Raw genomic sequence first — 23,778 nt, 5'->3', positions numbered from 1 at the left:
CTCTCCAGGGCCGGATTAAGATTTACAAGGCCCGGGGCTAAAATAATGACGAGGCCCACTTTTGTATGAAAAAATGAAAAAAATAATATCAAGACGTTGGATTTGTGGTATCAACACATCAAAAAATACAGAATGATTTCCAAATGATGGGGCACTCTTGGACCTGAGGCCCGGGGCTATAACCCCCCCAAACCACTAGCTTAATCCGGCTCTGTCTCTTTCATAAAAACAATTGGAAAATATCCACTTAACTTTCAACATAACCATTCTTGGAACTTAGAAACTGTTTGAGTACTTTGTGTATTTGATTTGATTTACTAATATAGATATTAGTTAACAAAAATTTCTACAAACTCTTTTTATGAATTAGGTTTATAAATATTTTCAGAGTGTAGGGTCGCTTTGACTGCAGTATTATGTTTAAAATGCAAAACAGAGAGTTAAAAAAAAAGACCGAAGCGGTTCGTCAGGTTTGTCGCCCCTGATCGTATTATCAGCTTGTTTCCATAGCAATTGCTAATCGTAGTGCGCCATGCGACGTATCGCTTCTGCACCGAAGACTGCCAATAAGCGTCGGGAATTGGCGGCGCGCGCGCTGATATTTTATTCGCCGTCATCGCGCGTCGTTTATTTGCGTCTTTTGTTTCGTCGTCTGGAGTCTCACTAAATTGAGAGGGATAGCGAAATGATTGAAAAAACTATACAGTTTAGTGGACAAACATGAAAATTAAATGTCGATAAAAAAATTTAACTCACTAAATGAATACATTTATCAACTTGTAAAGATAATAGAAGAACTATTTAAAATAGTGCTGCAGAAGGATTCTACAGTCTTCTCGAGGAGATCGAATTTCTTTCTATGAAAAATAAAGAAAAATCGGGAGCCGTGTAAAAATTGATGGTTTTTATTTGGTCCTTACAACTTTTAAAACTGTTTTCTTCGTTTTCTGTTATGCTGGTGGTGATCCAAGTAGTTGCTACGTCTACTTTGGATTGGTGGATAGGGGGTTGTTGATTTTTAATGAGGATGTTGTTGAATGGAGCTCAAAAAGTCCGTAGTTCTTTCTATTTCTTTATATTGGTTTCTTCTGGTGATGATAAGTGCCTGTAATAAGGCATAGACATCTCTGGTGAAGACGCTATTATATGGAAATAGTTTGAATGTGTTATTTTCGTTTGCTAGTTCTACTGCTGCTCCTAGGCTATTAGATGTTTTCTTTGAAGCTTGTTTTCGTATGATTACGGATGATTGTACTATTAAAAAGGTAGTGGGACTAAAAATTATTTACTAAAAACGCCCTCTGATTTATTTATAATATTAATATTAAAAATGTAAAATTCGTGTAAACCAATAAAGTAATTTCGTCATTTAATTTGGAATTTGACGAATCACAATTTTAAAAAACCGTATAACGTCTACAAGATACACCATAAATTGTCGATTAAAGTTTATAAAATACAATGGTACAAAGTAGCATTAAATATTTCAAGCGATGGTTCCGATAAGTACGATCGCTCACCGATAAGACTCGTCGTTGTTAACGACGGCGTAGATGCCCAATACCAGCTGCCATTGACCAGGCATTTCCACACGAATAACTTTTACTTTCAGGGCATCGCTCAAAACAGACGTAGCTATGTTAATTGGCAATTCTTCTAAAATATAACGACACGAAATCTAATGAATATTAATCAATTGAAAATTACGTAATACATAAGAAGATGATTAACCTCATTTATTTCAAATAAATAAGAAGTTTAAATTTCTAATTAATGATAATTTATTAAATGGAAATACGGAAATGACACATATATATGAAAAACTGGATAAAAAATCACTAAGCAAAAAAGAATAATAAACAGAATAGTTCGTAGTTGAACTTAAAACAAACAAAGACCGAATATACAATTCTCTATAGTGATGTACATCCAGCTTAAATGGTAATGATAGAAAAATTACATAAGGACCAAATAAAAAATAAATAAAGAAATGAAATAAAGATAAAGAAGGAATGATGTAATGAATAAGTCTTGGTATTTAGCATTGGCCAGGTCCTGGCAGTTAAGCTTGGCCAAGTCATGGCAGTTAAAGTTGGTCCAACCCTGGCATTTAAGCATGGCCCAGTCTTGGCCATCAAGCTTGGCCCATCGTTATCACTCCAGAGTCTTACCAAGACTAGGCCAAGCCTGGCTTACAAGCTTAGCCCAGAGTTCTACATAGTTAGGCCAAGCCTGTGCCCTTGGAACTTTCCTCTATGGGTAGGAGCACATAGGATTAAAATAGTGAGGATATCTAAATACCTTAGAACAGAAATATACAATACAAGCAATGAAGATGCAGAGATAGCCAAGAGTATTGAAAATACAGCATAAATAACTGCCTTATCAATAAAACATGTCTGAATAAATACGAAATTGAATGTTTAGTCCAATATTAACGTACAACTCTTACTAACAGATAAAAAAGTGCAATGCAAGCCGAAGAAATGAAATATCGTGTTACGATAAGATCTGGAAATCATGTCACCCGTGTAATTAATTTATCGGTTAAGTTAGTGGGATCATTAACAAAGAATAGAAAATTCTAGACCAGTGAAGAAAGTGAGGGAAGCAAAATTAGGTCAAAGTAAAAAAGACCTGAAGCGACACGTGACAAAGTAATTGAGGATAAACTTGGAGGGATGTCAAAAATACGTATATGCAGAAGACAGCGAATAAATTGATATAAAATAAAATTATTGAATAATTAAATTGAAATTCAGAATTTCATAATTTAAGATTAAATTCTAGCACGATTTTAAATCCTTCACCACTTATTATAATCAAATTCTGTCGCCGAGTTGTCTGTATATCCGATTAACTGAAATACGAATGGAATATTCAAACCGCGTCCACTGTCTTTTTGTAATATCACAATGAAGTTGACACTTGTATTAGCAATAAAATGTAATTAGTGATCCTTCCGTCCACGTGCAGGGGCATCGGCATCCAAGATACAGGATGGGAGGGAGCGAAGGTGTATATACAATAAGGAAGAGGACCGTGTACTTCGGACATACGTGGTAGACATATTGATTAATTGACAAAACGGACTAGCATCAGGAAATGATAAATGCCGTTTCCGAATCGACATATTGCATAATAATCATTAACAGTTCAAAGACACGTAGCTTTGATTTCTTTAGTTATTCAATTTATCTGTGGAAGTAGATCTAAATCGTCTTTAGAGAGCGATTCAGTTAAGTTAGTGCTTCCTATGTCATGGAAAACGATTAGCTTATACATTGAAACAAACTGTTCAGATTATTCAAGTCAAAACTCTTATCAGCTAGTTTTTTGGACCAGAAATAATGTCAAGTGAAATCCGCTCAATTTCGCCAACAGATGCAACCAAATTATTGCGTTTTTGGCTATTTTGGGCGAGATTCCATATGTTCTCTCTCATTTGACTTTGCCGTCAGTTGGAAAGATCATCCTACTCATATATTGTAATGTAAACAATTCTAAACAGCTAATCAATAACAATGGTACAATTTTTTGTACAGAATCCGTATAACTCATCAAATTTTCATCTTCAGCTTCAGGAAACTTCAGAAAAACGAACGCTATCTTTTTTTATGTAAAAAGCGAGCACGAAGATAAACACTATTGGACTCAACTTGATCTTGAACTTCTGTAAGTTGTAGTGCTCGGAAAAGACGTGCCTTGGTAGATGATTCCACGAGCTTGCACTCATTCAAAGGAACGATTCTCGATCAATCGACGTTCTAGGCATCTGCTAAATACCTCTGCCTGTCGAATAGGTCATGCAGATATTGCTCTAAGTAGGATTGGTAAACTCGGAAGAGCACCTGCCGTGGGAGTCAGCTCATCGACCTATGCTCGAAACTGTCCCAAGTCTGAATAGGCCTAAATCGAATTTCTCTATTTTGTATTTAGTCAAGTACCTTAAGGGTATGATTGGGAGCCAAGTTCCAAATGTGCGAGCAATTGCCCAAAGAAGGAAGTAATCTGGTCCTTGTAGAGGATTAGAAGCTGTTGCAAAGTATAAGCAATTTAGTCGGCCTCGTGACCACGCCAAAACAAATTTCTCTCAACCTCGACACCTAACAAGCGAATGGTGATATTTTTGGTCCAAATTCTGAGTTGCAGTGCCAGTGTACTTTCATCGGTGAAGCTATAGATCAGACTTGCAGTTTTGTCGAGTCGATCGTTGAGTTTTTGAGAAAGTGCGATCTTAATTCATTAAGAAGATCATACTAAACCCCATCGATATGTCTAGTGTGATTCCCCCATATTTGGGGCCAGATATGCCCCGGTTAATATGTTTACGATAGCCGAATTAATGGTTGCTGATGAAGTCAGCAAACCCAAGATTAACTGGTTAACCACTTTCTCCATGGCCTTAACCAATTTTGAAAGTTAGTTTGTCCTATTATGAAGGAAAAGACAGTAGTTTCTAGAGATGTAGTTTCTATTCTTTAATATATATTTTGAGATATAGAGAATTGACAAGTCTTCATTGCTTATGAAGGATTTTCATCACCAGAAGCACTTCACAATTAATCAAGAGTTTGTTGTTCACTTGAATTGACCTTGAAATCGTAGTAGATCGTAGGGTGCACAAAACTTATTTAATATTGTTCCGTTTCACCTTGTAAATGACTAAATAAATTCGTACCTTATGTCAATTTCCTCTTATAAATAGGAAACGGTTAAAGTCGTCCATTAAAAATAGTTTAATAACTGTAATAAGACCTGATGTTCGATGGAAGAAGTAGTTTTAAGGATGCATGTAGAATGTCTATTAGCATTGAGGCATGACTGCTAGCGGCATGAGGATCGGCATGCAGATTTAGTGTTATTGCACACGTGATTGATTTAACTTGAAGTGAGACGGCGAGTGAAAATAAGAAGATTAGGATTACTGTTGGTGTGGACATAAATTACAGATAAACTCAATTGACTTTAATCGTTTAATGCATTCCGCATCTACATACCTCTGATTCAAGTTTAGTTTGATTATCAACCGGCATTGAATAAAAAAAAATAATAAGGAATAAATATACGAGGTGTTTACATCACATATTTCAAGTATTATATCTCATAATCATCATGTTGGGATAACTCGCTCCGGCTTGGCAGGATGTTACTTAAGTAAATTCATGTTTTCTTTGTCTGTTGTGGAAATTATTAACGACATTATAAATTTCCACGAAGAAAACACTTTATTTGAAACAATATAGTTGAATCAAGTTTTTATTGTATGATTAGGAATTTTCCATATTGTTCAATGTTAACGACACAAATTGTTTGAAATTATTCGAAATGTAGAATTAATTAAAAATGTCGCCATTATTCTCTAAAATTACAATAATGATGACCTTTTCTTGACTCTAGACCTGATAACCTATCACTCTAAATTTTCAATTAGTACAAAATTTACAAAAAACAAATGAATAACTTGTTTTGTTTGAAAAATACCGGATGTCATAATTGCATAAATAAAACAATGAAGTGACAATGCGATTGACTTTGTAATAAACAGATCAGAATTAAAAAAAAAGAAAAATATGAAAATTATTCTCGATAAACTTTCTAAATGCTGAATACAATGAATAACAGGGTAGAAAATCAAAAATATTCTGACAGAATTACTACCAAGAAGTAGAATGAAAAAGGTATAGATGATACAAAATGAAAATAATATATGAAGTGAGTTTATTAGATGAAATTTAAATTGGAAATTTTGCCCTTTTCGTACAGGTTTTTTCCATGAAAACTTGGTATTATATCTAGAATAAAATAAATTTAAATTCCCCTAACTGAAGTCGACATTTTGGTTATTGAAACGCACGTTAGAAAATGTAATGTCGTATTAGTATTAAACAGTGTGTTCATTCAATTATCGATTATTTCAAAACTCTAAAGAGTTGAAATGTGTGATAATAATGATTGTAATAATTAAGTTTATTTGAAGAAATATTTGTCCATATTACTTCTGAAATAATTTATAAATATTGAAATATCAGATATTTCTGCTAATTTTTCTTATAACAAAACTACTATGAGGCGTACTGAAAGAAAAACGGTGAATTATTCTATTGAAAACAACGTGAAAATTTAATAAAAAATCAATTTAGGTTGCAATGCAGGTTGAATCTATTTTTGGATAGTTTCTTTCGGAAAGGCTTTGATTTGGTGATTTGGGACCAAAATACTACCAAAACTCTTTGGATATATTCTAAGGAAGAACCCAAAGTCGCATCGGTGAATAAGGAGGATGTAGACACAGATAAATCCGTGTTGTAATAGTTTATTACAAAGCCGTTGGCCCATTAATTTAATCTCTTTTTTCGCTCATCATTTCGAAAACGTTTCTCTAGAATAGTCATCGTTTGTTCAAATGAGTTTATCGACTATTTTCCCATTTGTATGCCTTTTCAAGATCGACGTACTTCCAGACCGTTCTAGACCTAAAATACTCATTTCTACTTTCAAATCACCAGTACCACATGAGCTTTAAAATTACCAATTAAACTGATTTCACAATTTATTTTTTGTTGACTTTTATCTACTTCAAAGAAAAAACTCAAATCGTTATATTAACAGAATTTAGGATATGAAAATCAATTAATTGAAGTAGATACATATACTTTATATTCTCGTGAACACTGTGTTTCCTTATTCTTTTTCTTTCTTCCACAATAGGACTACCACTATTTCTTCTTCGATATATTTCCTCATTCTGGGTCTAGTTTGAGTTTCCATCTCTTTCCAGTCATTCAACTTATATGTAGATTCTATCATTTTATTTATGTTGCATTGATTTTATCTACATCTTACTTCACGTCTGGTTTTTTAACTTCTTTCTCGTTCTTCCGCCTGAGAATTTTCTTTCCTATGATTTCCAGTTGTTTTATTTTTGATGTTTCTGGCCGTGTTTCTAATGTATAAATCATTCTGATTGTTGTTTTGTTAAATATTTTCTTGAGTGTGATTAATAATTTATTGAGACATCCTTTATATTTATTTATGTGAAATGTAACTTAAACACTTTGCGTATCTAGCTAGAGGCCACACAGCATTCAATATTGATTAATAACAATTATATTGTTACTTGTTTCCAGTAATTGATGGCTTGGAAATAAAAATATTTTTTTTGTAAGTGTACTAATTGAAATAATGCCGGAATGTGATAAGATAACTAAAAGCTAATTCTATAATTAATTATAACAATTTCTTGGAATTTGTCGCCACACACGGAGACATTTATAACATTCCCATTATCATCACTATTAAGAATGATCACGGCAATATTTCAATTCAATAATTATAAATTCGTCATTGATAGTTTCGTTCATAGAATGAATTAGATTTGAAAGTTGTTTTTGTTTTCGTAACACGAGAAGGTATTTTTACAAAGACATACATACGTCAGCATCCACCATGAAAGGTTTAGTGTTTCAAATTGTTTTAGGTACTCATAATTGAATTACTTTTATTCACAGTTCGTTTTAAAAGAAGTAAAGATTCAAAATTAGTTAGGTTACGTGATAAAGTTCTGATGAGTTCTTAGAACTAGAAATTTATGGATGTACATGGATTGTACCAATTTGTGGATTTATATCTTGAATTATCTTTGTTTCGCGTACAAGATAAATAATATGACTAATACCAGTTTTTTTATGAATTCCAAATACGTAGTAGCACACCGAACATCTGCTAATTACATAATCAAAGAGGGATTAAAACCAACAAGTTCAAAACTTGAAATATAGGGATTGAAATTATGAGAATAGCTCATTCGATTTGGAATTACCCCTAAAATGTTTTATCTACGACCACCATTGAAATTAAACATTTAAAAACTCACATAAATACGTGACATTACATATTCGACATATGTAAGTTTCATTACAACAGCCAAAACAAGTTACCTTAGATAATTTTGTGTTGTGTTCTGTAATTATTATAATTTTGTACTGTTATTAAGAAGTAATCGTCGTTTTGTAAAAATTTTTCTTTGATAAAACACTGAACGTTAAGCTAAATGAACATAAAAAACGAATCTCCTGAAATTACAGAAATTGCGTGCAATTTAACTCAAAACCTGCTTCCGGAAAAGTCATAAGGCGATTTTTTAGATTGGCGTAACACTAAAAAAATCAAAAATACCACAAAAAATGTTCTCATTGTTTATTTCTAATATTTTGTCACAAATATAGCTTACAATTCAGTTTCCAACTAAAGTATTTTTTAATGTGGTCGTAGATAAAATATTGTAAAGTACTCGTGCATGAAGTACTTGTACACTTCACGCACTTGTATTAAAAATAAATATTTTAAGGATTCTGACACAGGGAAAAAATTAAGTTTGTTTTTAAATAAGAGGAAAAAAAACATTTTTCATTGATAACTCAAGCAATATTTAGTCCAGTCAAATTAGTCCTTAAAATAGAAAGAAGGTTACAAAAATTCGCATGGAGCTAAAAATTGGTTCAGAATACTATTATAAATGAATTTTGGAGAGTCACCATAAATCCCGCTTGTGCAAAAAATTTTATTGATGGTGAAAGTTTACAAAAATATATTTTCCACGTTTTCAGCTAAACGGTGAGTTTTACAGCAAAAATAGTTTAGATAAAAATTGTAGATCATCCGATTCTCTACAAAAAATGTATCTACAGTTTTTTTATAAGTATTACCATTTCCGTGATAAAGCGGTTGAAAGAATTGAAAAAAATATTGTTTTCGTAATATGCACACGTTTTCACACCACCTATGAGGTAGTGTGTTTGACACTTTTTTTACGTGGTTTATAATTTTTATATTATATAAGACATAGGGACTCATATTTACTCGTATAACAGTTCAAAAATGTATATAAAAGTACATTAACGTGTTTATTATGAATAAAATATTTTTTTCAATTCTTTCAACCGCCTTATCACGGAAATGGTAGTACTTATGAAAAAAACTGTAGATAGATTTTTTGTAGAGAATCGGATGATCTACAAATTTTGTCAGAACTATTTTTGCTGTAAAACTAACTGTTTAGGTGAAAAACGCGAAAACCCTATTTTTGCAAACTTTCACCATCAATAAAATTTTTTTGCACAAGGGGGATTGTGTGGGATTTTTCACAATTCATTTGTAATAGTATTCTGAACATTTATACCAATTTTTGGCTCTATGGGAATTTTTGTAGCCTTCAAAACGTTATTTGACTGGAGTAATTTCGTAAAAAGTGAGGTTTAGTATATAAATAAATTGAATAAGTTGGCACACAGTTTATGAATAAATTGCGTAAGTGAGAAGATACGGTAAATAATAACGAACATTTGATAGAATATATTATTTAATGTGTAGATGTCCCCTAAGACAATCTTCAATAAACATTCTGACTAGATTATAGACCGATCGATAATAATTAAAATATTAAAATAATGAAAATGTAGGTCTACAAGGTAATAGGTTGAATAGATGAAGTTATCGAGGGAAAATAGGGAGACGGGGCAGACTAACGAGAAGTCATTTATAATGTAGGACGATAACTGGCTTAAAGTGCACCCCTGCCATTTAATGCCATCATGGATCTAAAATCCATGGGGAAACTGATAGTACATAACACTTTATTTATAGGGCACACAATCAGATATACAAATTTAATTGAAATAGCAGCTTATCAATAAAATCCTCTTTAAAAGTCCGTTCCCTACAACAACGTAGTTTTCATATGTTTTGTTTAGGTGGTAATATTAAAATATTGGACCACTATCATCAAAGTTTTTCGTAATGTACCACTTATCAATCATTTATATTCTGTTTTTATTACCTGTTATATAATTTGCAGTACTTGAAACATTTCCAGTTAAACATTCACCTTTCGTAATATTGGTTCACTTCCAAAAAATTATCCAAGATAATCAAACTATTGTAGAACATATAAATAATTCTATGGTGTTAAACAGAAAGTAAAAAATTTAAAGGTGAAGTAAAAAGATTATAAAATCAAACTAAATTTCGTCCATTAAGAAGGGTATTATAATGTTATTCTTATAAATCAAGATAATGTAATAAGTCGAGGGATAAACGATATTAACGACAAAATAACAAAGTGAACTTACCCATTAAATGGATATCCTGCGAATGCCGCGTCGTAGGGGTGATAAACAGAGGGATAGGGCCAGCCAGCGGCTCCAGCAGCTAAATTTTCTTTCAGTTCTAAGCCAGCAGCCTGAAAAACGAATAAAAACTAGAATTAGTAATCAAATAACCATTTTCTCTTGATTATAAAAGAAATAAGCACCAATAAACAAAAGATTTATCATTCTAATAATACAATAATTTATTACACTGTTATAAAAACAAAAAAAAGGTTTTGCAAATAAAGGTTAATGAATGAAGTATATGTATAAAAAAAGCTAACTTAAAACGGAATAAATTAGTAAGTATTTAAGCATATTGTGTGGTCAAGTCTGAACAAAATAGATTTTTATCTTTTCCCAACTGTTAAATTGTAGATGTTTTAACACCACATACTTCACTTCTTGATTAATAGCCTTTTTGCTATGCTGTCTAGGATACTCATTATCTTATAATCTGACATGAGATTTAATTTGTAGACGATAATATCACTCCACGGAGTATATGATGTTACAGTCTCTCTTACTGTTTCCATCGTAAAAATTCTGAAAGCGTATCAGAAATAGATAAGTTTTTCAATATATTTGAGAGTCTTCAAAACTTTTTTACATCTTGAATATAAAAAATTAACAATAAACGGTTGGAAGTGGAAGCAATCTGATTGAGTTTAATGCAGCAAAAACTCAGGTTGCTATTTTTATAAAGAATGTTGGTACTTCAGCTCAGGATCCTGTCTAGACAAAAAAATATCACCATCACCGCAAATTCGCTTGTTTAGTGTTGAAATTACAAGCAATATGACTTGGCAGCTTCACAAAAACAGCTTCTAATCCTCTACATGGTCCAGATTTATCTATCTTTGGAATATTGGAGCTCGGCTTCCAAGCATACCTTGAAGATGTTGGACTCAATACAGAAGAGAGCAGTTCGACTTATAGGCGATCTAGAGTTGACCAGAAACTTGGACAGCTTAGAGCATAGAAGAGGCATTGAAAATGTTCATTCGAATGCGAACTGAGCAAAATTTTGATTCGAGTAATCGTATAATTTGTTCGATCAGCAATAATTATGAATACTTATATCGACAATTAAAAAAATATTTTCGAGAAATTGAGACCACTTTTCAGTGCCCTTTTCCTTACCGATTAAAACTTGAGGGAACGTATTTTTCAAAGTTGGATTCTTTATTTACTGTACTGTATAATACTAAATATATCTCAAAAACATATTTTTAATTTTCACGTTTTATTTCTAAGTAACGATTTTAATCATATCGTAAAGTGAGAGCCAGAAAAAACGATCCCAAAGTTTGTTCACTACATTGATGGGACATTGTGGAACGTGAATTTTGAACAAGAACAAGCATACTCGTAATCTCCTGGTGAAATAAATAATCTCTCTGAATTGAAGGAAGTCCTAATTATCTATAGTCCTTATTTTTTCTTGTAAATTGGTTTGTATTAAACCCCTGTAGCTCTCGCAGTTTTTGGCCATCCCGAACGCTCGTCGACAGCCAAACTGATAAGGCCACGTTTGAAATCAGCTGCATGATTTTAGATTATAAATGATGTTGCAGAGTCTCTTTACACAATATCTAACTCAACTTTCAATTGAGTAAGCATATTTTTTTCCAAATACAAATATTTAATGACATTTTTTCCAATTTTAAAAGAATCTTCACCACGATTCACGTAAACGATTCTCAAGGAGAAACTAGGCGACGAAAATGACTGAAATTTTAATGACAACATCTCAACGTATGTGCAAACATATTTCTTGTGAATGTCATCTTCAGTTTGCGGTCGGAAACTTTTCAATCCTATACAAAATACTAAAAGTTAATAATGAATAAATTCGTTGTATATAAAACTTGCCATATCCTCTTGTAGTTTATTTTTATGTTTTTGTAACCGAATTTACTACGTATAAAAATGTTTGAATAATAAATCTTGTGGAACATTTGAACTTTTCGTCTATTGTATTAAAATTTACGACAAAACAATTTGTGTTCGATAATTTGAAGCATGAAAACTATTGTTATAAAACAAGTCCCTTTGTTACTTACAGTCAACATTTTAAGTGTACTTTTCGGTAGTATTAGTAGTATTTACAAAGGGCAATGTCACCTAGTATTAGTAGATTCTCAATTGTAATAAAAAATAACATTACTGAGCACAATAACTTTGAAGAAATTGGGGAAAATGATAAGATACGATAGGAACTGAAACCCTCTCATTCGACATATGGAAATAGAAAAGAAAATGTTTATCCAGTTTAAAAAATTGAATTTTTTTTTTATATAATGTTAGTGTAGATAATCATTTCGTAAATGATCTCAACATTTGATAAACCAAATCATTGGGGACAAATTTTTGTATTTTCAACTACACTTGAACGATGTAAACAAAATTTTTACGTGAAAATCATTTTTTAGACGACGCCATCTGAAAGTTGTTCTTTCTGTATTCATTTACATACCGAAAGCTGCGTTTTTAGTGTTCCATGTATTGAAAGTGACAGTTCCGTACTGCAAAACACTTTCGGAATGATTTGGAGTGACTCTGGAGTGCCTATAGCTATAGCCAATTCAATATTGACAATTGACAGTTTCACTTCGATGATTTTGCATAACCTTAAATTTTTAATTTTCCAAAATTATTTGTTTTCTCCGAAGTTTTGTCTAAATTAATGAATTACAATGAATGATGATGAAAAAGAAAATATCAACGATGAAGAGTTATTCGAATCCTCGCCAACGAAGAAAGCAATGCGGCCGTTCCTAATTCGTTGCCGTATAAATCTCCTGCAAGGTACGAAAAATAGTACGAGCTCTTTATGAAGAAGTGTATCCAGAGAAAATTATAAATAAAATGTTTATAATTCTCTATCATTTATTTTCTTTCCTCAGTGTAATTGAAAAAGGTTTGGATCTTATGTTGGGTACGCCGCGGCTGAAATACTACTTTGTTGCGATTTGTTTCTTGCGATCTTTACTACCCTATCATCTGTCATTCTACTTATATGGTCGTTCCATTCTTTTTTTCTATTCAATAACCACATTACTTGTTGTTCTAATGTACTTGCTAACCAGATTATGGAAACTAACTACTTAGGCATCATACTATCAAGCGTTGGAGACGTAGAATCAGAAGTAAAAGAACAAATACAAAAAGCCAATAGAGCAGCAGGATGCCTCTATAATACAATACGGAGAAACAAACATATTAGAACGGAAACTAAGACTAGAATTTACAAAGTTGTTATAAGACCAAAAATGACATACATAGCAGAAACGCGACCGGACACGTCCAAAACACAAAGAATGCTGGAAACAGCAGAGAATATGGTTGAGATAATTAATTATGTAAGTGACCACTGGTACTTACTAATGCCACTTGCACAGTTACAGTGAATTCATAGTACAGTGGACCGTGATGGCATTATCTGGAACATCTTGAAAGTTTGCTTTAGCATTGAGCTGCGATTTTCAAGCTGTAGGTATACCGTTGGCATTATTTGATAATATATTCGATACTCAAAGTTCAGTCAAAGGGTACGCAATATGGTCAGTTACTTGATAATAATTTTTTTGTTTATCATTTGGGGGATTTGAAGCTCGAAAATTTGGTTCAACGAAAATTGGATTTGTTAAAAGAATAGACACCAAATTTAGCTTTAACCTTCCTTTTCCATTACACCTATTTGTGATCCTATTGGAATGTTATGGAAGAAAGGAAGATGGTATCCATCATGGATATTTTAAACAAGAGTATGGCCACTGAAGATGTCTTCAATTTATTAGTACGTTCAGTTGTGGTTTAATCTTTCAAGGTATCAGTATACTGCACCGTATTCATTACTATATATTACATCCGAAATTTATTATTATGGAATATTTTTGGAATATTTAGGGGCTTAAAAAAAGTGGCAATGAAAAAATATCTATAGTACCTTCGACTACAACTTATGTATCACCTGTCGAAATATATTTATTAATTGATTTCTATATACTAAGTCTTTATTAATATTTTTTCATAATTTTAACAATTGTACAAGATGGCAATGAAGGGAATTGGAAAATATAGTAGCAGAGGCTTGGAAACAGATTTTTTTTTTAACAATTTTATGGGTTTTTAATATATCAAATTTTTAAAGAGAATTGTGAGATATAGCCGATTCGAAATTGTCAATTTACCAAATTATAAATTCAACAATCGTGTTTCCACATAATAGTTCTGAAGAAAACTGCAAAATAATGTTGGTTGGCTGCTGTAATCATCAATATCAAATTGCAGGCGTTAATTAAAAGTTCATGTCAATTTGGCTTAAATTGCGAATAGATTTTTCTTTTCTTCGCTTGATAAGGGATAGGATATCTTATCGAGATCGAGATTAAAATATAGAAAATTGAATATTAGTTGAACTTGAACCATTACCTTTGAAAGAAACATTCAAAAATTCATTAAAAATTTCAATAAATGCCCATTTTTGTTTGTACAAACTTACCGTTGACGTATAAAAAGGCGCCTGGTCTGCTCCTAGTGCGGGAAAGTACGCAGCCATTCCTTCGGGATAAGGAGCACTGTACATTGAAAGAGCAGGTAAACCAGGTACACCAGCTCCAGCTAACCTTTGATAACCTAATAGTTCATATTGACACGAACAAACACTTTGGCCCGTAATAGGATCCGTGAATAATGGTCTACCAGTATCACAACATCTTTGGGAGGGCGTAGGAGGACTACCAGTCGTAGGCGCTGAAGAAGTCACTGCCATTGTTGTAGGTGGAGAAGACGATTGACTTGGGCCTGTAGATACGGCACACTGGAACAAAAAAAAATATCTACTATGTTTGAATGATTATATATTTAGAAAACTCGTTTATTTGTGAATAAATTTAAATTATAAATCTTCGGGATATCAGTCAGTATGTCAGTGAGAAAATTAAATAGATCAATAATGTTCCGATTCCATGGAGGAATTTTTGTGGTTATACGTATATTTGATTCATTTTTTCTTCATAAAACGGAACTATAATGTTTCAAATTATGAATATATAATTGAATGGTTCCTCCGTAGAAACTTTGGCTCTATAAAACAATACAATAAAGTTTATATTTAAAGTAAATGACTACCGAGGGAATTGAGATTCTAACACCGGTCGAAAAACCCACCAACTACCAACGTAACGACATCATAAAAATGTTTCATTATACACAACCCTCCATTCTATATTATACGTATGCTCTTTTAATTAATTCTTGTATATAGCCCCGAAAATTTGCGTGAAGGGCGTGTAGGACAAAGTACAAAGTACATTCCCTGCTCGATTGCCGTTCCGTTGTTACACTCCCCCTTTACCACCTATCATTATCTACCCTCAAACATCTTACCCAACAGTAAAAGAGCAGAAGAGACGTAAAATTATCTCAAATTACGTTGATGCGTCTATATTGTATCTTTTCGCGAATTTGAACCGTATTCGGAGAGACGAGAGATATGAGAATCTTCTGAATATAACTAAGGTTAACAGTAGTTGCACTTTCGAGTGATACTCGTTGAACTGTAATAACAGCATTATTTATTTACCCCGAGGGATGTGCACTCATGCGATCGCATATTCGTTCGCCATTATTAAAAATAAATCTGCTTTTCGAGCTTGAGTTTCTTCTTCTCATCTCGCCATTTCTTAGTTTCTCCCTTCTTGAGCTGGTTTAAGCTGGAAGAAAAACTGTTTTCGAAGTGGTTTCTCTATACCGAACATTGTAATTGACAGTGGCGTACATATTTACATTAAATAAAACGTAGTCACTTCTACATCTGTTTATTATACCTTAGACTTTGAAGGAATAGAAGTTATATAATACCAAATCTCTAAAAACAGCATAAATTATTGATACTCTAGTAAATGTTCGAAATTTTCGATGTGGCATCGTTACAAGTTTTAAACTTTTTCGTTAATCACCTGCGGAGACGTATTTCGTTCAAGAAGTCATTTTTTTATGTAAAAACAGTTTATTACAAGTCCCAACTACATTGTAGACTATACATATCGCCATTTAGAAAGCCCTAAGCTATGAAAAAAATTTTGATAGATACGAGGTCTAGAAATAAGTACTGAAACTGCTTTCAAAGTAATTTCTTTAAGAAGCTACGCAGCGTTTAAGACGGTTTAAACTGTTTGAATGTTTTCTAATGTCCCGTAAGTAGAGTTTTCAATTTAGGAATGAGAAAAGTCACGAGGACTAAAGCCAGCTAGTTTTCGAAATATTTCCGTTGCACTATGCCCAAGCATGAAGCAAAATCTTCACACCTTTATTACCATTAAGAATACTAGAAATTTTCTGCAATTTAGAGGTTCGTTTTTATTCTACATAATTTGTAGGTATATTTAAAAAAACCTGTTATCTATAACTTATATAAAAATCCAAATGGTTGTTTCCCTCTCAGAATTTAACGTATTTGATACCAATCCGTTGATTGTAAATTCGATCGTACATTTCATGTTCCAATTCAACAAAAACTACATGACATTGTTTTCCCACTGCACTTTAATAAAAATTATTTCTACGTCTCCGAACTTACGTAAAAAGTTGTAGCTAAAAGCTGTAATAATTCATGATACACGTATAAATTTATTTCAGGAAAAGCGATCCAAATAGTAGATCAAACGGTAGAAATGACGGAGAATGATTTATGGAGGGATTATACGCTTCGAACTTATTTCGATTTCAAAAGAATTGCATTGGTTAAAAAAATACCCATTATTTCTAAGACATGCTAGAATTTTTAAATCACGTGTGTTATAATTTATAATGTAAAATTTTGTTGTAACATATTCGATAAAACCAGTATGTGACATTCCATTAAACACAGGTGTGACTTTAATAAGATTTTTTGAGTAGATTAAATAGTGGTATCCAATTATCAAAGACGCAAATAGATAATTTTGACTGTTCGTTTATACTATTATCATAAAATTGTAATGATAATCAAATGTGTGAGAGCAGTATTCAAAAAAATGTTATGTTAATGATCTCATTCAAAACCGACTTTTCAAAATGTAAAAAAAATATGTTCAAAGCCATATCGGTGAGTTTTTCACCAAAAATTCTTTCAGCTTTTCATATATAATCATACAAAGATGGTCCTAAAAGTACCTGGTGTACCAAAGAAAACGCAAAAAATTTATTTTCCAAGTTATGTGTTTTTTAGCTCTATAAATTTTTCCCAGCGATGTTCAATAAGTTCGAGGCCTTTTTTATAATAAGAATCGTCAAGATCCTCAAAATAGCCATTAACTGCTGAAAATCTTTGAGAACCGAACCATTTTTTTAAGTCCTGTAACAGAAAATAATATGAGGGAGCTAAATCTGGCGAATAGAGATTTTTTCGTAAATATGCTATGTAGCACAATTTTTGAAATGTCTACTAAGTCTGCTAGCTTTTTCAGTCGTAGATCATCCAGGAACGCTTTTTTGTTATTATGTGAGTCGTCACCTCATTTGGTCGACCGGGTGGTCTTCGGAGGTCGTACGGCCTCATTTGAACTCCGTTGTCCAATATTTTAATATTGATAATGAAGGAGCAGTCTCACTCAGAGTAGAATCTAGTTCAACTTTTATTTTGGTTGGGCTGAGACCTTTCAAATAAAAGTATTGTATCATTCCATGTTCCAAATTTACTGAAAACGTTCACTATTAAAAGCTGCTAAACAAATACTAAACAACGTGGTGTCTTCAAACTTAAAACTCTTCAAAATCGAAACTCCTCATTCGCTCTAACTGTTTTTCATCAGTTTTATTTTGGAGGTGCTCTCAATCTTTTCCCACGATCAATAATTAAGTCTACTTCATATTGATATTCAGTACTTCTAAAAAATAAACGAAAATTTCAATACTTTTCTATTTTATGACTAAATTTCAAAGTATTTAATGATCATCATTTAGTTGCAGTCACTTCTTACTATACCGAGACACCAAGATCCAATTTCTATTTTTCTTTTGGTGATCAGAAGGTTTTTTGCCGCAGCTTTCGGTATAAAAAATTATATAAAACTGCAAATCTAGTTCGATTCTGAAAGGCAAAACAACAAAAATATTTTTACCAGCTAGTGAAGGAATCGTGTAAAAATTTTGGATACAGATAGATGGATGGACTAAAAACCCATTATATGTTGTTAACCATGTATTTAAATCTATGCTACGGTTAATAATAGCTACAAAACTTGGAGTGTTATTCTAAAACCCAAGGCAGTCATCGATCAAAATCATGGAATTGATGGAGTCGACAGAAATAACTGGTAGTGGGTTTTCTTTCCACTAATGTGGATTCATAATCTTATATGAAACCCATGCGTAACATAAAAATCTACTGCGGAAAAAATATTATTGAATATTACACTAGCATCACACAAAGGGCAAGAAAGGGCAATCTGGAGGAACATGTAGGATTTCAGATTGTACAATAGCCGCAAATAATTAGACAAATACCTCAAATTGAAAAATAAAATAACCTGTAGATGCAGATTTTATTAGTGGTGGGTTGAAAGGATACGAGTTTCCTGCTTAAATACAAGCATTAATTTCTCATGTCCTAAATACCTAGTTATGCGTTTTAATATCTAAAACAGCAGTTGGAAGATCAGGAACTTAATTTTACATTATTACTCATTTGTTCGATATTTATCAACCAATAAAACAACTTCTTCTTGTTTTGTTATTCATAATCAACATAGTTTTCTATGTGATGTTATTAGGAAAAGATTCATGAGTTCATCTTACTGAAAAGTAAATGTTTATATTATGTAAATAGGATTAGTTATAACAGTAGAAAATAACCAGTATGTAATTTAATTTATACTATTTTCCACTCTAATTATTTTCTAAACAGTCGCAATAAGCGACCCGATAAAATCTCATAATTAAATATAAATTTATCAATTTAATCAAAAACATTTCACATCTCGAGCTATTCTTCGAATTACTATACTATTTGTTCCACAAGACGTATTAAAAAATTACGGTGGTTTACAAAACAAAGAGTTGTAACATAAATTTAGTATATTCACAAGCAATGTCTTCTAATTATATTTATCAGTTCCTTTCTCATTAGCATTTGAAACCAGTTAATTAAAAAAAATTTCAAAGTTACACATTTGAAATTTGAATAAATTAGAATAATTTTCCTGGTATGAAATATATTATTATAATAGACATAACGAAAATATTCTAATTTTTAGATATGTATTACTTTTTCTTTTTCATGATAAGCCTTTTCTATTCTAAGCAGATCGAGAGAGATAGAGAGAGAAGTGGAAAAAAATTCTGTGGAAAGACCAAACAATGAAGACTGGAAAACCACTGAAATAAGCAAAGAACTAAAAAGACGTTAAACTACGAATAGAATTTGATCTTAATCAGTTGTCCTAGAATAAATACTGCATCCATGCACGTATTCTTTCTAGAGTTTTTATCGAGTTAATTTTGTAGGTGATAATTCTTGTAACAAGCTTCACTGTTGTATCCAGCAGGTTTATCATTAGTATAATTTTACTGTTTCGCCATCTGTCTAGTAGTTTATATGAGCAGATCTATCAGGATAAAATTTATAAACTCCTGTCTAAAATTTTGGCCTATGTACTTTAGTATTCCATTATGAGTCCATCCTGTCCAGGAGATTTTCTATTTTTTCTTGGTCGACTTCTAGAATTGTGCCCTTCATGGACTATAGTGGTTTTCTATTAGGAATATTTCCGTGAAGCTTATGTAGAAAAACTGTAGTCTAGTTATAAACGGAAATGAGATCTACAAGCGCAAGAAAATTCAATTCTGCAGCTCTGACAACTGAACTTATCATTAAGAATGTGTGAAACTATAATGAAAACGGCTTACAAAGTTTGTAGAGCTCGGAGGGCGTGGAAACAAAACAAATGGTTAACATCGAACATATAATCCAAAAACCAACGTCCAGTGTGGCTGATACAGAAGATGAAAATCAAAATGATTCGATAGTTCTGCACTCCAAATCCGATTGGGAAGTATTCAGAAAATTTGTACTAAAATTGCTTCAACAAAACTTGGTAAATGAACGCTTTAGGCATGTAGAGTATTTTAGCTTTATACCAAAATGTCTTAATAACAAGTTGAAGATAACAATTCAGTAGAATCAGAGGGAACTAACTTTCAAGGTTATAAACGAAATGATACTTAATAATGGCCAACACATATTCAACTACTTCATTTGATTGTGTTTATTTTTCTTATTGACAAAATCAGTGATAGAAAGAGGTTCATTGGATTATTTCTGAATTGGGCAAGTACATTGTTCATGGATATTTTATAATTGGCACTTATGGAGGGAAATTTTTTTTCTGCAGAGCTGGAATTGGTACATTTAGAAGGGTAGTGTAGTATAGGCTGGAATGGACCAAGTTTTTATATAAGTAAGCGGAGGGGTAGACCTGCGGTTGTATTATTCCCTGTAGTCGGCCATTTGTCTGGTGAACGGAATCATGTTGCAGGAAAACCGCAGAAAACCTGCGGCAAATTAACAATCAGTTTATTATATTGGAAGTAATAATGTTTATTCTAATATCTCTCAACTTATGTTCAAAAACTATTTAAGCGCTTGAATCTCACCTACAACAACACTGTTTATCGTAGACTGTTTGTGGCAAGAAATTTTGTACATACGCCTTCGATCATTAAATGTGCATTTATATTTTATGTTTACGACTCGATGTTTTCATTGGTAAACAGTAGAAATGAAGAGTCCACGTGAATTGATTTTATACGGGGAGTAAACACAAGTAACAGACAAACATGTTGATTTGTACTTTTTCATGTAAAATTGTTTTGTGCCAAATTTGCAGTTTTATACTTCTAAAATAGTTTTAGATGTAGTTGATGAATTTGTGAATAAAATCGATACGAAGTGCTTGAGAAACCGTTGGATTGTAGAACATAAATAGATAAATCTGTTTACTTTAACGCGCCACCCATTGTCCATTAAAACTCTTAAATACTATAATAAATTGTTGTTCACACCCCACATATTAAATTAAGAAAAACCGTGAAGGTATATATTTTAGTGTCCCATAGAAAAGCACTAAAAATCCAATTCAGATGACAAAAGCTAAAACCCATATATACCTTATTCTATTCAAATGACTTAAATTTTTAGCCAATAACAGCCTTATACCGGATCGGTATAAGGGTGGTTTTCTTTGTTGAACAGAGGACGCTGTCGGCAGATGGCACAACCCTCTGCTAAGTGTTAGTAACGCTGAATTTCACCCATCAAAATAAATATTAAATCGTTATAAATCAAAGGGGCAGAGAACGGCGTTCCGGTTGGATACTTTGAGTTTGGGATATAGTTGGAAATGGAAAGCGGCAGGTTTGAACTCAGCTCGTTAGCACTAAATATTTTTGCTCCCTTCATTGTGGTTGAATGGATACATCAATTAGAGATATTGAAAAAAATCAATAGCTTTTGATATATCTGCACGTTATATTCCAATAAGTTTGTTTTGGAGATCATTTACTGTCAAATTGTTAATCTGTTTTATTGGTTCGTTCATATCAAGGTCAAAATGCTGACAAAAATCTAGCATCCGTTTTTGACCGAGGTATACGGTAAACCACGTAAATTGCCTTAGAAAAGTTAATTGTGAAGTTGTTTTATTGATTAAACCTTGAGACAATAAGTCAATAGAAAACTAGTGACTTAACTCGCTCTAAAAACGCTTGTGAATCAAAGTTGAACAGCAATCATCGCTTGTAGCAAGAAGAATAATTTTAAATGGTTACTTTTTGTTAATTTTTCTTCACTATGACAACGCACCCAAAAATCGCTTCTGATTTTTTATTTCTTTGCGTCAATGTCTTATAACTGCTATCTGAGAAAGAAAACGTTTTGACATTTGATATTGAGAGGATCACGATGAAATAAATCCAAACCTTTTGGCAAAGGAACCTCAAATCAACTCAGCTTTGGAATAAGTGCAAATTTAGCAACTACTCTATGAATGAAACTACAAATATTTTATTTCAACTTTTCACTTCTTAGAATCTTTATATGTTGGGATGATTTATGTTTATTTAAGGTCATTTTTGGAAGAAAATCAGTACATAGTAACAGGCTGAAGTTTCATGTTTCGGAATGAAGTAGATCAGAACGGATTTTTATACAAAATCAAAACAAATCATGATTCAAACCAAAATTTTACTTTGTTTTAATTAATTTATTATCTACCAGCAAAACCATTTTCTAGGTACTTATATAGAAAGTAATAAAACATATAAAAAGCATGAGAAAATAGTATATTAGTCCGCCCCTGTGTTTGCGTAGCAACAAAACGAAGAACGGCAATAGGGAAGCGATACATTGTTTTCGAATTGTGTCAGTAAATTCGATTTATGCTTATTTACAATCACATTATGGTAAATTAATTCTGTTTATAATTGTTTAACGTTATGACTGTGGGACACGGTCAATTGAATTCTTTTCTGAAGGGAAGCAAGATAGATGTATTGAGGTGCATTCATTTTTCCGACAACAATTTGGAAAGTACACGAAATTTTAGTAGACTTTACAATCTTTTTTTTTTTTTAAAAAGGAAGCTTCCACATAATGAGCATGATATCCACCCTCAAATGAAAACGAAATATACTTCCTCACAATACCTCCTCTTCTTCACTTTCATCTTCAGATGATGAGACTCTTCTTTTGCTGTTTTCGCTGATCGGCTCCTCTTCTTCTTAGTTTTTCCTGTTCAGCATATTTTTGTTCTTGACGATGACTTCTAATTCTTTCTTCTAGTGATAATTGCTGATTTTCCTCGCTTTTTAGCAACATGACAGGATTTGTTAGTTAGCAGAAGCGTTAAAGTTATTTTTGTGCAGTCAAAACAAAGTTCCTGTCGCTTTTATCACGTGTGAGCACATTAGCTGGTTGTGATGTCTCTGGTTCCTGACAAACAGAGTGTTCAGCTGGTTCTAATGAGTGCATCTCCTGGTTGGATTAATTTTGTTCTGCTTATGATATCTAGAGTTGATCTTTAACTTGATACAGTGCTAATTTGTGATTAACTAGCTTGGGGATCAAATTAAATCAATGTAGGGTCGTCTAATCATCGTTTGGTAATGATCATATCAAAACACAGGAATGGAATTAACATCTCACAGAATTGCATTTAAATTAAACATGAAAATTTCAGTATTTTCCTTATGCCTTCCTACCCTCACGGATCTAAGACTTTAGTTTCTCTTTTTTTCTTCAGTTCTTTTCTACAAACTTTTTGATAGCATCCTACTTTTCTCTAGTTCTTATTCTCCTTTCGGACTTAACATGCAGCAATGTCATACTCAATTATTAGTCTCAATGTTTCGTGTTGCGTTCTGTCTAATTTTTGTTACTGCAAATTTTGATTTAACCCTCTTTCTAATATCCTCCATAGATCTCCTTTATTTATTCTATAAAAGACTTCTGGTTCTCCACTGATTCGAAATCTCAATTGAGTTTTTTTTATAGTTTCTTCTAATTTTTCTATTCTAGCAAATAAATTTGCTACGTAACTCAATAAATTTATAAATCTGTAGTTGTTAAATTCTTAGCTGTCACCTT

General features: G+C 32.3%; 1 protein-coding gene across 1 annotated transcript in view; it reads right to left on the bottom strand.

The window, feature by feature from the left end:
• LOC130892887 (homeobox protein caupolican) overlaps nucleotides 1–23,778 on the bottom strand; it is a 43,848-nt gene that overhangs the window by 8,664 nt on the left and 11,406 nt on the right. Inside the window, exons 2-3 of the mRNA XM_057798571.1 lie at nucleotides 14,656–14,973; nucleotides 10,131–10,240 (exon numbers count right to left, since the gene is read on the bottom strand). Coding sequence (XP_057654554.1) covers nucleotides 10,131–10,240; nucleotides 14,656–14,973 — 428 coding nt within the window. The remainder of the gene's footprint in view (nucleotides 1–10,130; nucleotides 10,241–14,655; nucleotides 14,974–23,778) is intronic.

This window comes from Diorhabda carinulata, chromosome 4, assembly GCF_026250575.1.
Source record: "Diorhabda carinulata isolate Delta chromosome 4, icDioCari1.1, whole genome shotgun sequence".
Classification (NCBI taxonomy): Eukaryota; Metazoa; Arthropoda; class Insecta; order Coleoptera; family Chrysomelidae; genus Diorhabda; species Diorhabda carinulata.
Note: the sequence above shows the minus strand (reverse complement) of the source record. Positions and strands in the feature narration are given on the sequence as shown.